This window comes from Lutra lutra, chromosome 16, assembly GCF_902655055.1.
Source record: "Lutra lutra chromosome 16, mLutLut1.2, whole genome shotgun sequence".
Lineage (NCBI taxonomy): Eukaryota > Metazoa > Chordata > Mammalia > Carnivora > Mustelidae > Lutra > Lutra lutra.
Genome location: NC_062293.1, coordinates 5,068,899 through 5,084,629, shown reverse-complemented (window position 1 = coordinate 5,084,629; position 15,731 = coordinate 5,068,899). Strand labels below are relative to the sequence as shown.

Below are 15,731 nucleotides of genomic sequence, written 5' to 3'. Positions count from 1 at the left end.
GTGCCTCCCCACGCTGACGTACATTGAGTTACCACTGCGACAGGCTAAAATGCGTCATTCTCAGACGTATTCTATGCACCTACAAATATAAACACACAAACACACGTATATCATGACACACTGTTGTTTTGATCAGAAATGGAGTCAGATCCCACGTTACACATAACAACTTGCTTTTTTTCAGCAAACCATGTGGTCCTGGACATATTTTCATCTCAGTGGGTACAAATCTACTTTATTTTTGGCTGAATACCAGTTCTTAGTGTAGACACACTATAATTTATTTAACAATTCCTGCCTGATGTGAGCAAAGCCCACGTCTGGTGTCAAGAGGAAACCAGCATTGTAGCAGAACATAAAGGAAAGGACTGTGTTGCTCCTGTATACGGAGATTCAGAGAAATGAAGTCGCTTGAGCAAAAGGTCTGCATAACTAAAAATGTAAATACTGCCAAATTAAATGTCAAACACAGTTGTGGTACAGTTTATAAAGGAAGGAAGAAAGCAGACAGCGTGCCAAAGGCAAATAACTCAACCTACAAGGCATGCCCACCCCCCACAGGAAAGAGGCATGTTCCTGCCTTGAGCTCTCCTATGTCCTCCTAAAAATTCATATGTTGAAGTCCTAACCCCCAATGGGATTGTATTCAGAGATGAGGAGGTAATTCGGGTTAGATGAGGCCACAGTGGTGGGCCTCTCAAAATGGGATTAGTGCCCTTAAAAGGAGCCAAAGAGGGAGAGCGCACTCTCTTTCCAGCATGGGAGGACCCAGCAAGAAGAAGACAGTCACTTGCAAGATGGCCCTCACCAGAACGAAACCTGCCAGCACCTTGATCTCAGCCTTCCCAGCTTCTAGAACTCTGACCAATGAATATGTGTTGTTTAGGCCCCAGTTTATGGTGGGTTTTTGGTGTTTTTTTAAAAGATTTTATTTATTTATTTGACAGACAGAGATCACAAGTAGGCAGCGAGGCAGAGAGAGAGGGGGAAGCAGGCTACCCGCTGAGCAGAGAGCCCGATGCGTGGCTCGATCCCAGGACCCTGAGATTATGACCTGAGCCGAAGGCAGAGGCTTAACCCACTGAGCCACCCAGGTGTCCTAGTATCTTCTTTCTTAACTAAAACAAACGACTACCTAACTGGTCCCTCATCTCCTCTCTTTCCAATTCACTCTCTATGTCGCGAGGCAGTTAACGTTCTGAAAGGTCAATCAAATCACAGTAGCTGTCATTTGAATCCTTAAAATGCATCTGCAAGGTAGGTATTTTTATAGGTGGGGAAACTGAGGCTCACTCATGGCCAATACCTTAACCGACACCACAAAGCTAGTCAGGGGCAAAGCAACTCATGACTGTGACCTTCTTTACTGTCTTACAAAGAAAGGCATAAACTTCTTAGTACAATTCCTCATGACCCTTCGAACACGGGCCCAATTTGTCTTTCCAACCTCCCCTCCTGCAGCGCTCCTCGTGATCCAATCCTTACAGCCTCCTCACCATTCTGGAAGCCCAACGGGCACGTCTGCATCTTAGTTCTTCCTCACTTTGCTTGTTAATTCTGCCTTAATGCTCTTCCCGGTGTCCACGTGGGAAAGCCTGCTCATCCCGCCTAGTACAGAGCCACCTCTCAGGGCCAGTGCCCTGGGGAGAAAGCGTCCTCACTCCTCTCTGCTCTCAGAGCACTGTGGCCCTGTCTCTTACACAGTCCCATAGAACTTACTAGATCACAGTCAGGGGCAGCCCGCCTGCCCCATCCTACCGTGAGTGCCTCAGGGCAGGGGCCAAGCTTTTTCCACCTTTGCAGTCCCGGTTGCTAGTGCAGTATTGGACTTGCAAATGCTTATTGAATAAATGAATGGCGCCATGACTGACATAAAGCTCTATGTGTGTAAAACTCTACTTCACAAATGAATATACTGTCAGGTTCCTTTAAATAACTTGCTCTCAGGGCACCTGGGGGCTCAGTCAATGAAACGTTGGCCTTCAGCTCAGGTCATGATCTCAAGGTCCTGGGATCGGGTCCCACATTGGGCTCCCTGCTCAGCGGCGAGTCTGCTTCTCCCTCTCCCTCTGTGGTATGTCTCACTTTTGTTCTCTCTCAAATGAACAAAAAAATAATAATAAAGTACTTGTTCTCCCTGCACATATGGGAATAAAAGGGTTCGAGTTACAGAGCATTGATAGGGTATATCTCTATTAGGGGGAGAAGAAAGGCCCACCTGCGTGCACCTTGGCTCTGAAGGCCAGCTGGGCCGCCCTGGCTGCAGACGCCATGAGGAAGAAGCCGTCCCAGCAGCCCAGGGACAGAACACACAAGATGATGTGGAGCACTGGAGGCTCGACTAAAACTCCACTACTTTCCTCAAACTTGAGAGGATATGTCTGAACTCAGGTAGAGTCAAGGTCCCACTTGATTCTCTCACAAGCCTCAGTTCACTGAGCCTCGAAATAACTTAGAGTTTCAGTAGTAATTCACCTTGACTACAGAAGATCTCGCTCAGGAAAGGAGCAGAAAATCAGCGCCAGCTCTTCTCCACCCAGGAAGGGGAAGGGTGGTCTTCAGTTAACATTTTGTCACTGTGATGCATAAACACAGCAATCTCAGCTCCTCTACATGCAGGGATTGGAACAGAAAGCCCTCCAGAAGCCCTGTTTGCTACTTAAGACACTTACTTAAAGGCCAGTGAATGTTCTCTCCATGCAAAACTGTCAGTAGCTGCGTGAATAACCGACCTGACGGGGTAGCAGTGTGGCCGCCGTCGCTCTGGGCTCCCTTTCATGCAGCAATTCCAAGGCATTTTTTAAGCATTACATTCCTATAAAGTCAGAACTCTCCCCGTTTACACTGGGTAATTTGAGAGCCTTAGTGATAGATTTGCCAAGGCTGCAAAGGGTTTAATGGTAAGATGTAAACAAAACCGGAAATCTTGATCCCAGTCTCTGTTCAACCATCCTTTTTTTTTTTTAAGATTTTATTTTATTTTTTTAAGATTTTATTTATTTATCTGACAGAGAGAGACAGCGAGAGAGGGAACACAAGCAGGGGGAATGGAAGGCTTCCCCACTGAGCAGGGAGCCCGATGCAGGACTCGATCCCAGGACCCCAGGATTGTGACCTGAGCAGAAGGCAGACGCCTAATGACTGAGCCCATTCAGGTGCCACAAAGATTTTATTTATTTGTCAGAGAGAGAGAAAGAGAGAGAGAGCACGCACAAGAAAGGGGAGTTGCAGGCAGAGAGAGAAGCAGGGTCCCCACTGAGCAGGGAGCCCAATGCAGGACTTGATCCTAGGACCCCCGGATCATGACCTGAGCTGAAGGCAGACGCTCAACTGACTGAGCCGCCCAGGTGTCCCCAACCATCCTTCTATGTACATGCACACTCTGGTTCTTTGAATCTGACACTTAGGACTTGACACTAAATTTGACTTTGAAGGGTTACAGTAAGTGGTAGATCAGGAGGCCTCTGGTACAAACTACAGGCTGAGTGATATGTTTGTAGAAGGTACTTTTTAGTCCGGTCAGTCAGAAATGACAGGAAAGACCACAAGTCCCATAAGCCAGGGAGTCTATGGTATTTATATCTTATATAACAATTTATTTCAACACCTTCCTCTCCCCATCTTCATTCTCTCTGGAAGGAGGGGCTGCTTGATGCCTTTATTTTTTTTTTTTAAGATTTTATTTATGTATTTGATAGAGAGAGATCACAAGTAGGCAGAAAGGCAGGCGGGATGGCAGGGGAGGGGGGGAGCAGGCTCCCTGCTGAGCAGAGAGCCCAATGCGGGGCTTGATCCCAGGACCCTGAGATCATGACCTGAGCCGAAGGCAGAGGCTTAACCCACTGAGCCACCCAGGCGCCCCTGCCCGATGCCTCTAAAAGGCTGTTCTTTTTCCTCTGCAACCAGATGCCCAGTTATTCACCCCAGGGACATGTTTCTAGACAGTGGAAGTCAATTCCTCGGAACCCAAGCTACAAGTCGATCCTAAATCTCTGGGCCACCCTCCCCCCACCCCCGGCCCAGGGGTGACATGCAGGAACAGCAAAACACAGAGGTCACAGCAGCGGATGGAATTACACACCACACGGCCGCTCTCTCGAGAGCTACTCCAAGAGAACACGTCCCTGCCACTAGGTCTACTTTTAGATCTCTCTCCGCATCTCACAGTTTGCACCTGATGACCTACGAGGACAGGCTCAGCGACATGACGTGGGCGGAGTTCCTGAGCCCACCTGCCCTGACTAGCAGCAACACAGAGGGCTTCGGCTCTGAGGCTGGGCTGCTAGGTTCAAATCCCGATTCAAGCACTCACAGGCTTACTGATTTGCATCTAAATTCCTCGTACCCATGTTCCTCATCTGTCCAAGACGCACTTTCCTCAGCTGGGGGGGAGGACAAAATGAGACAAACAGACGAAGGGCTTACAATGACTATGTCTGGCAAACTGGAAGTGTTCAGCAAACGTTCGCTGTTACGGTCACAGAGTAACGTGCAGGGAAAGAAAAGGGAATGTGCTGTGTTCGCTCTGTGTAGTAGAGTTCGAGCTGCCTATCTGAAGTGACCCTGATATGATGTCTTTTGGAAACATGGGCTCAGTACAGCATCACACATATTTAATGACGACCGCATAGAAACAACAAAAAGTCCAGTGTTGATGCTCCTCTGGGAAAAGTCTCAAGTGTAAGGTCAAGGCTGCTTTCCAGGGCTTCTGGAGGAGCTCGCGGGTTCACAGAGAAGTGTCAACGAGGCCAGCGATGGGAAGCTGTGCCAGCCAGCAGAAACCTCCAAATGACCCCAGAGAAGCATTTACTTGTGTTTAAATAATCTCTATGGCCCCAAAATTTCAAAATTAAAAACAAAAAAGAAGCTGTTCTGACACTAGAGGGAAGGAAATAGAAAGGGAGTAACGGAAGCAAATGGCAAGCAAGCCCCCATAAGAAGAAAGGGCCGTTTTCCAAGCACAAGTGGACTCCCGTGGAGGGAAGCAAAAATCCTTACCAGCTCTACGGAAAAAGAAAGATCCTTCTATTCTAATTGCCAAGGCAGAGTAACAAATCAAAGAGCAGACATTTGATGAGCATTAGTTGGCAGGACTAAACGTGAAGCAGAAGGATGGGGTATATTGAAAGCACTCTTGGACGGTGAATGAGAGCAGGGTGTCGGTCACTCCAGATACAAAGGAAGAAAACAATGGAAACCAATCACCAAAAAATAAGATAAAATAAAAAATTTTTTTTTCCCTCCAGGTCACTTACTGCCTAAAAATCTTCAATATTCCCTACAGCCTACAGGACAGAGTCAAAACCTCTGCAGGTAACAGAGCGCCCTGCACCTACCTTTGCAATCCTGTCTGGCCATCAGGAAACGTGCACTCCTGCCAGCCTGACTTCCTTATTTGTTCCAGGGAGGAACAAACCACATTCATTTCAGCTTTGTACCCCCAGCGCCTATCACAGTACCTGGCACACAGCAGTTGCTGACCCAACAACAATGGGGAAGTTTTTAGGCCCATACTCTGCACCTCGCTCCTGGAAAGCCCCTTCCCCACCCCACTGGCAAAAACCCAAGCATCTCCTCAGCCTCGCTCTGCACCAGCACCAGCAACCCACAACCACGGCTGCCGGCCTCGCTCCCGCTTCCACGCCCCGCACCACCCCATCACTCAGACCTCTGTTGCTCTGCAGACATTTCCTGTTTTTAAGTTTCGTCTGCCCCATACCCCGGAGCTTCTGGAGGAAGGCGGGATATGCTGAAGCAATGGAAGCAGTGGAAAGGGCATCGGTGTGCCGCCAGGCGAGGCTGGTTCTTTAACTTTGGGAAGACGTCACGTAAACACTTAGAACAGTGGCTGGGACACAGCATGCACTTTCCAAACACTAGTACAGCCATTACTCGTTTCTTGGAACCTCAGTTCTCCCTCTTATAAAATGAGGTTAATAATAAATCTTTGGGGGCGCCTAGCCAGAACACTTGGTAGAACCCACGGCTCTTCTTTTCTTCTTTTTTCAAGTTTTTCTTTAAATCCCGGTTAGGGGGTGCCTGGGTGGCTCAGTGGGTTAAAGCCTCTGCCTTCCGCTCAGGTCATGTTCCCAGGGTCCTGGGATCGAGCCCCGCATCGGGCTCTCTGCTCAGTGGAGAGCCTGCTTCCCTTCTTTCTCTGCCTGCCTCACTGCCTACTTGGGATCTCTGTTTGTCAAATAAACAAACAAAATCTTTAAATAAATAAATGAATGAATAAATAAATCCTGATTAGTTGGGGCACCTGGGTGTCTCGCTCAGTGCGTTAAGCCTCTGCCTTCAGCTCAGGTCATGATCTCAGGGTCCTGGGATCGAGTTCCGCATCGGGCTCTCTGCTCCGGCAGGGAGCCTGCTTCGCCTCTCTCTCTGCCTGCCTCTCTGCCTACTTGTGATCTCTCTCTGTCAAATAAATAAATAAAATCTTTTAAAAGTAAGTAAATAAATAAAAATTAAAAAAAAAAATCCCAGGGGAGCCCGGGTGGCTCAGTGGGTTAAAGCCTCTGCTTTCGGCTCAGGTCATGGTCCCAGGGTCCTGGGATCGAGCCCCGCATCAGGCTCTCTGCTCAACAGGGAGCCTGCTTCCCTCTTTCTCTGCCTGCCTCTCTGCCTACTTGTGATCTCTGTCTGTCAAATAAATAAAATTTAAAAAAATGCTGTAAAAAATAAATCACGGGCAAAAAGCTTTTTGTGCAGAGCTGTGCCGGTCGCGTCTTTCTGTCTGGGTTCTTTGTCCCGGAGACTCCATCATTCTCCCAGGAGTTGAGAAATATGAGTGCTCGAGTAAGATCAAAATCTAGAGGAAAGGGAGATGGAAAAAAATCTTCTAAGCTGGATGAACCTGGAGTTGCTAAGCAACCAGGTAAAAAAATATCTCAAAAAAAGGAGCCACCTACTGAGGATCCAGATATTGAGCCTGGACAAGAGAGAGAAGAAGGAGCATGTGGGGTTCAAGAACCTGAACTGGAAGCTGAAAGCCAGGAAAAGGAAAAGGGTCTGGAAAAGACTGGAGGTGAGCGTGGAGATGGCCCTGATGTGAAAGGGAAGACTACACCTGATCTGGCATTTGCTAAAGTTCAAGAAGCAGGTGATGGACAGTCATAAGTTAAAAAGAAGAGAAGCTGAAGCCACACATACAGTGTGTTATATTGATAATTTGGCTTAAATTCTCTCAAGAAAGATTTAAAGTTTGCTCAAAAAAAAAAAAAATCACGGTTAGTTAACATACAGTGTAATGTTAGCTGTGGGCGTATGATTTTGTGACTCCACCATTTACAACGTCGCAAGTGCTGTCCTTAATACCCGAGCACAAGACTCTTAACCTCAGGGTAGTGAGTTCAAGTCCCCCATGTTAGGCATTAGAGCTTACTTTTACAAAAAAAAAAAAAAAAAAAAACAAAGTAAAAAGAAAAAGGAATAATGATAAATCTGTCAGGGGGTTCCTTGTGAAGGTTAGGAATGCTGTCCGAAAAGTCTCGAGGACCTTCCTTGGCACACAGCTGCTATTCACGAATGGCCTCAGGGTAGCCATTCTTCCATTCTCCCAAAGCCTCATGCTGGGTGCAGAGAAGCTGCTCCGTGTGAATTTACAGAATGTATTGAATGAACAGAGACATGGTCTAATGTCAACTCAGATATCAAGGGAAAACTTTTCATTCATTCATTCATTCAACAAATCTTTAAGGGGTTGTGGGTAGATACGAGGCTTTGTTCTAGTGCTGGGATGCTACAGGAAAACCAGTTCCTGGCCTGGGCAATTTACATTCTAAAAGAGAGGACAGATAATAAGCAGAGGGTGGGACGGAAATAAAAGCCTATATGGTGTTAAGTGCTATGAAGAAGGAGAAACGCAAGGAGAGGGTGCCCTAGCAGAGCTGGGAGGGGGCTGGTGCAGAGGGAGCATTTAGGAAGACTCCGCTACCCTTAGGCACCCGTAGGCAGACTCCTGTAGCCTTTCCACGTGGGTCAGTCTCTACTGAAAAAAGACCCACCGCCAGCAAAGGGGCTGTGTTCTGGCTCCCGGGGCCCCCCCTCCACTCACACCAAGCCACAGACACTGCTGAGCCAGTGATTACAAACTTATTTTCACAAGACAAGGCCAGCGAAGCCCGGAATGGAAGTAAAGAGGTTATAACCATACCGTTACCGGCCTGTTCCCCAGGAAGTTCAGATCACTGTTCTCTCCAAATAGGTAACCTTCGGGGTGCGTGGAGTCAAACTTCTCTCCTCCCATAATGAAGTGGCCAGCAAAATAGCTTCCTAGACAGGGAGAGACAGAAACACCCAACAGAAACCAGTCAGACTAAATCAAGTAAAAAACCAACTCCAAAAATGTTAAGCCTTCCAACAGATAAGTAACACCACTGTTGACCCCAAGAGAACTGTCTCTGGATCTCAGACAGTAGCACGAGATAAGCCAAATCATAGCAGTGAGAACCCAAGATACCCACACAAATAGATCAATTTTCCCTTTAACATCATTAATCGAATCCTTATAATGATCTGTCTCTAACACCATCAGCCAAAAGTCCGGAGGGCCCCACAATGCACATTAATGAACATATACATGTATTTTGTTCCTGATTTTTCCCCTTAAACTTGAAGTGGTTACTTTCTTTTTTTTTTTTTTAAGATTTTATTTATTTATTTGACAGAGAGAGATCACAAGCAGGCAGAGAGAGAGGAGGAAGCAGGCTCCCTGCCGAGCAGAGAGCCCAATGCAGGGCTCGATCCCAGGACCCTGAGATCATGACCTGAGCCGAAAGCAGTGGCTTAACCCACTGAACCACCCAGGTGCCCCTGAAGTGGTTATTTTCTATCCTCTGTATATTCAGGAATCTTAACTACAGGTATCAGCCTACACCTGCACGCACGTGCACACACACACACACACACACAATTTCTTTGCCTAGATTTCCCTAAGCCAGCTGCTACCTAGACACAGAACCCTCGGCACCTGCCTACCCGCACATATATACCTCTAGAACCCTCTCCAGTGAAGGCTCCTCCTTTTTCATTTTTGCTTAAAATGATTGTTAACAGGAAACTACACATGTAAATAATACCGCTGTCCTTGGCTTTCCCTACCAATCAGCACACAGATTGTGGTGTTTAACAGAACAATAGTCCAGCGCTATGAAAAGATGCACGCGCAGGCACACATGCGTGTACACACATATACACGTGTCCACACACACCCCTCGATCTCAAATTCACTAACTGCAAATGGCCAGGCTTTTGGGGATGTCAGTCATGGTGGGGGCTCTTTGCCTCACCTTGACTGACCAGGAGGCAGGGATATTTTTAACACTACAATAACTAGAGGCGATCAGCAGTCACGGGTCAGACTCCCCATCTGCCTCGTCCAGACAGATGAGGAACTGTGCCAGGATATGACGGCACTGATAAGTCACCATGGGAGGCTTAGGCAACGCCACAGATTCCATCTGGGAATACTTTCCAACCCAGATGATTAAATGAATGACTCTTAACCCGAATTTCTATCATCTAAGTACTCCCAGGAAGGTAAGCCATCGGAAGAGAAGGACTTACACGATGACATGCCTTCTCAAGGCTCTCCTCACACATCCCAATTCCCAGATTGAGACAAAAAACTTATAAAACAGTGAGAGGCTTCACTGTCATCTGTCACACAGCGAGGGTATAGATACATTTTCTAAACCAATTTCAACTTTTGAGGTTTATAGCAAACTAAAAACAATGAGATTCCGCCCGTGAGGAAGGCACAGGAAGGAAGACAGAAGAAAATTCTTTTTTTTCTTTTTAAGATTTTATTTATTGTTGATGGAGAGAGATAACAAGAGAGGGAACACAAGCAGGGGGAACTGGAAAGAGAGAAGCAGACTCCCCGCCGAGCAGGACCTTGGGATCATGACCTGAGCTGAAGGCAGACACTTAACTGAGCCTCCCAGAGGCCTGGAGAGAAGAAAATTCCAACAGAAAAACTGAACCAAATATTCGTTTTGGGGTTTTCTTCACGTGGAGCTTTAGTCTAGAAACACTTATTACACAAAGCAAGGTAGATAAAATCACTCACCACAAAGTGAGGTCATTCTTTAATTAAACAACAAGTAGGAAAACATCCTTTGAGAGTAAGAGCCCCCGAAATCTATTACAGAGGAACTCGTGAAAGTTACCCACCCAAACTGAAAAAATACAACCAGCAGCCATCTGCCATGATCCGACAGTGAGATTCATCATTTAGGAAAGCTTAATTATCAATTATTTATGTCCAGCACTTGCAAGCCCTATTTTCCAAGTGCATAATTTATAGAGGGGAAAGGTGCCCGGTTGCCTTAAGTAGAAGCAGCCATCTCAAATAATTTAAGTCCTTTACTGTTGAACCTTACCAACATATATTTTCTATACATTAGAGATTATATATTTATTATACATTAACTGAAATTTTAAAGGTTAAGATTTTGGGGAGCCTGGCTGGCTCCATCGGTAGAGCGCGTGACGCTGATTTCCAGGTGGTGAGTTCAGGCCCCACCTTGGGGATAGAAATTACTTAAATTAAAAAAAAATAAAATAAAAAGATTTTACGTTGATGGATGGCTTACTCAAGTCATGGATAAAGAACAGAGAGAAGCAGGTTTGGTGCCTGGAGCTATACGGTTCAGCTCAGTATGGGACATGCTGAGTTTCTAGCGCCTGTGAACAGTCAGGTGAGGGATGAAGGGACAGTGAAACCCAGATCATCAACTTACAGGTGGTAGTGATTGATGCTAGCAAGAGGACAGCACTAATGGCTTGGGAAGCATAGGGTTAAAGATAGCGTGGGGTCTACTGGAAAAGCCTTTTTTTTTTTGCCAAAATATTAAAAGAGAAGGAATTATCAAGAAAGTAGCGTAAAGGGCGCCTGGGTGGCTCAGTGGGTTAAGCCGCTGCCTTCGGCTCAGGTCATGATCTCAGGGTCCTGGGATCGAGTCCCACATCGGGCTCTCTGCTCAGCAAGAAGCCTGCTTCCCTCTCTCTCTCTCTCTGCCTGCCTCTCCGTCTACTTGTGATCTCTCTCTGTCAAATAAATAAATAAAATCTTTAAAAAAAAAAAAAAAGAAAGTAGCGTAAAGCTAATTATAGTTTTGCCTTACATTAAAAATCAAGAACACAAACACAAAAAGATTTAAAATTAGGTTAGGGGCGCCTGGGTGGCTCAGTGGGTTAAGCCTCTGCCTTTGGCTCAGGTCATGATCCCAGGGTCCTGGAATCGAGTCCCGCATCGGGCTCTCTGCTCAGCGGGGAGCCTGCTTCCTCCCTCTCTCTCTGCCTGCCTCTCTGCCTACTTGTGATCTCTGTCTGTCAAATAAGTAAATAAAATCTTTAAGAAAAGAAAAAAAATAAAATTAGGGTCAATATTTGAGAGATAAAAAAAGGACTTTTCATTTCAATAGCAGAGTCAGTGCAAAATTCCTTTAAAATAGATGATCTCCCTTGGTGCACTTAAAATACCAATACAGGGGTGTCTGGGTGGCTCAGTCAGTAAAGCATCTGCCTTCAGCTTACGGCATAATCCCAGAGTCCTGGGATCAAGACCCACATTGGGCTCCCTGCTCTGTGGGGAGTCTGCTTCTCCTTCTCCCTCTGCCTGCGGCTCCCCGTTTGTACTCTCTGTCAAATAAATAAATAAAAAATACAAATACAAATACCTCATCAGTTAAAAAGAAAAAAAATAAGCTTAAGGCAACCAAATGCTGGCTTGTTGCTTCTTTGGAAATGGACCCCTCTAATAACTTGTCCTAGTTAGACCAGTGAGACAGCAAATCCGCCATCTGCAGCCTGGATAAAGCTTTCTATTTGCCACAGCCGGTCTAAAGGCACGAACCAGTGCGGGGTCACGTAGAGCTACCGTATCAGCAGACAGTAACCCCTACCACACTAACAGTCCCTGAAAAAAATGCTTTCTGGACAGCCTGTGCACATTTTTACTTCTTAGCGTGAACTATGCTCTAAAATCAGAAATGCGGGACAGGACGCCTGGGTGGTTCAGTGGGTTGAGCCTCTACCTTCAGCTCGGGTTGTGATCTCAGGGTCCTGGGATCGAGCCCCGCATCTGGTTCTCTGCTTGGCGGGGAGCCTGCTCCCCAACCACCCTCCCCCTCTCCTTTCTGCCTACTTTTGATCTCTCTCAGTCAAATAAATAAAATCTTAAAAAAAAATAATATAAAATCAGAAATGGTAGGGGGAAAGAGCTATACTACAATACTCTGCCTATTTGCTAATAGGGACCTATATGACTAATGGATAAACTGCAAGTTTTTCATTATCAGGCAGCTATAATTTCTTCTTATTTTTTTTTTTTTGAGAGGGGGGAGGGAGGGGCCGAGGGAGAGGGAGAGAGAGAATCTTAAGCAGGTTCCACACCTAGCGTGGAGCCCAATGCAGAGCTCAGTCTCATGACCCTGAGATCATGACCTGAGGCAAAATCAAGAGTCGGATGCTTAACAGACTGAGCCACCCAGGCACCCCAAGTTAGCTATAAATTCTTAACCAAAATTCATATTCGATTTCCTTGTGGGATTTAAGAAGACACATCTTGTGGTAATCATTTTACAAGACAGACATATATCATCACATTGTACACCCTAAACTTACACAATGTTATATGTCAAGTATATCTCAGGAAAGTGGAAAAGAAAAGAAAACGCATCATATACAGATCTCCAAAATTATATTTAAAACATAAGGTTTGAGTGGGAGGGAGAAGAGAGAATTAGTGTTTAATGGGTATAGAGCTTCTGTTTTGTAAGAAGAAAAAGTTCTGGAGATCTTAACACTACTGAACTGCATGCTTAAAAAATGGTAAGAAAATAGATTTGATGTTACATATTTTTCTTTTCTCCTTTTTAAAAAAAAGATTTTATTTATTTATTTCTCAGAAAGAGAGAGAGCACAAGTAGGCAGAGTGGCAGGCAAAGGCAGAGAGAGAAGCAGGCTCCCCACTCAGCAAGGAGCCCAATGCAGAGACTCGATCCCAGGACCCTAGGATCATGACCCGAGCCGAAAGCAGTGGCTCAACCGACTGAGCCACCCAGGCGTCCCTGATGTTACATATTTTTCACTAAAATAAAGAGAAATAAAGAAAAGAAACATAAGCCTTGGTCCAGAATGTCCAACACTACTCCAACTTCAGTATTAAAGGAAAAAAGTATTAGAGAAAAAAGGCATCCAGGCAAAAAGTGAAATTATTTATAAGGGAAGAAAATTACACTAGTGCTGCTCCTCCAGATCAGGGCTGTCCCATAAAAATATAACATGAGCCAAAAATGCAAGCCCCATACATAATTTTAAATTATCTGGTAGTCACATTAAAAAAAGCAAAATTAACTTTAATCTATTTTATTTGTCTCAATATTGGATATCCCAAAATATCCAAAATATTCTATCAACATGCAATCAGTATAAAAATTATTAAGAAGCTATTTACATTCTTTTTATTTTTTTAAAGCATGGAGTCTTCACAGGTCTTCAAAAGCTGTGCGTGTTTTCCACTGTTTACAGCCCATCTCACTTTGGACTCACCACATTTTAAGTGACATAGGTCCGCATGAGGCCAGAGGCTACCACAGTAGAAAGCATAGCTCCAGACTACTCCTTGCCCACTGATTTAATCTTAGTCACTTAGCAATATTTTCTGGCTCTACAGAAACATCAGAGCAACTGCAAAGGATCTTGTATTGAAGGAACCCTACCCTGTCGAGGACAGCTTTTGAACCAAGAATTCAAATCAATACATTGACTTCAAGTGCCCACAATGAAAAATACACCTATCTGGTCTTCATCATGTGAACAACAGCAAAAAATCTCAGAATTCACTATCTTGGGGTGCCTGACTGGCTCAGTTGGCCAAACATGAGACTCTGGATCTCGGGGTTGTGGGTTCAAGCCTTGTGCTGGGTGTGAGATTACCTAAAATCTTAAAAAAAAAAAAAAATTCACTGTCTTAAATAATTTACCCACTGAATGTTAGCTATTAGGGCATATTCCTAACATCACAGTGAAATTAAATATTGCTCAGGCAAGGGATGCCTGGGTGGCTCAGTGGGTTAGGCCTCTGCCTTCAGCTTGGGTCATGATCTCGGGGTCCTGGGATCGAGTCCCGAATTGGGCTCTCTGCTCAGCGGGGAGTCTGCTTCCCCACCCCCACCCGCCTCTCTACCTACTTGTGATCTCACGTGCTCTCTCTGGCAAATAAATAAATTTTTTAAAAAATCTTTAAAAAATATATTGTTCAGTCAATCCCGTAATTTACATCTGGCCCAATGAGATACTCTGACATTTGCCACCAAACTTCTATGAACTATAACATCACACAATAAAGGACAATTAAACCCATTTCCCATTTTTCTACAACTCTGTATGCCTTTTACAAGATGTATATATCTCAAGTCATCACGTTGTACACCTTAAACTTTATTGGTACTCTACATGTTAACAAAAATTCTAATTAAAGAAAACAACTTCTCTTTCCAAATCTGTGACATTACTTAAGTGTATCTGCCTGTAGAAATAGGCTTTTAGGGGAAAAAAAAAAAACCTGCCTAAGGCTCTAAGTAATAGGAATTTATTTACTGTCATGGCACAACCGCAAATCAAAGATTTTAGACTTTTAAAGTCATGTAAACTTTATGTTTTATAGAATGAAAACAAAAATGTTGAGTTAACAAAAAAATTTGACATTTGTGTGGATTAAATGATAAAGTAAATTGTATTTGGGATTTTAGCCACTATCTTATGCTAAGTGGGAATTTTTATTGCAAGATCTATAAGCAATCTTCCCTTCTTTTGTTTAAATTCAATTAATTAATATACAGTGTATTATTAGTTTCAGAGGTACAGTTTAGTGATTCAATCGTATATAACACCCAGAGCTCATTACATCACTTGTCTTCCCTAATGCCATCACTCAGTTACCCTATGCCCCACCCCACCCCCTCCAGCAACCCTCAGTTTATTTCCTATGGTTAAGAGTCTCTTATGGTTTCTCTCCCTGTCTGATAAGTCTTTTTTTATTTTTCCCTCCCTTTTTCTACATTCCTGTTTTCTTAAATTCCACATATAGGTGAATCCTATAACTGTCTTTCTCTGATTGACTTATTTCACTTAGCATAATACCCTCTAGTTCTATCCACGTTTTTGCAAAGGCAGGATTTCATTTTTTGATGGCTGAGTAATATTCCATTGTATACACATACCGCATCTTCTTTATCATTCATCTGTCAGTAAACAGCTGGGCTCTTTGGCTATTGCGGACATTGCTGCTATAAACACTGGGGTACAGATGCCCCTTCGGATCACTGCATTTGTATCTTTGGGGTAAATACCCAGTAGTGCAATTCCTGGGTCGTAGGGTAGCTCTATTTTCAACTTTTTGAGGAACCTCCATACTGTTTTCCAGAGTGGCTGCTCCAGCTTGCATTCCTATCAACAGTATAGGAGGGTTCCCCTTTCTCTGCATCCTCGCCAGCATCTGTCGTTTCCAGACTTGTTAATTTTAGCCATTCTGACTGGTGTGAGGTGGGATCTCATTGTGGTTTTGATGTGTGTTTCCCTGATGCCGAGTGATGTGGAGCACTCTTTCATGTGTCTGTTGGCCATCTGGATGTCTTCTTTGCAGAAGTGTCTGTTCATGTCTTCTGCCCATTTCTTGACCAAACTATTTGCTCTTTGGGTGTTGAGCGTGGTTAGTTCTTTAT

The 15,731-nt window shown here is 44.7% G+C and overlaps 1 protein-coding gene across 9 annotated transcripts in view; it reads right to left on the bottom strand.

Annotated features, from left to right (window-relative positions):
- The window catches only part of RNF157 (ring finger protein 157), an 81,256-nt gene that overhangs the window by 48,938 nt on the left and 16,587 nt on the right, over positions 1-15,731 (bottom strand). For all 9 annotated transcript variants that reach the window (XM_047706099.1, XM_047706101.1, XM_047706093.1 and 6 more), the window contains exon 2: positions 8,156-8,274. In XM_047706099.1, coding sequence (XP_047562055.1) covers positions 8,156-8,274 — 119 coding nt within the window. The remainder of the gene's footprint in view (positions 1-8,155; positions 8,275-15,731) is intronic.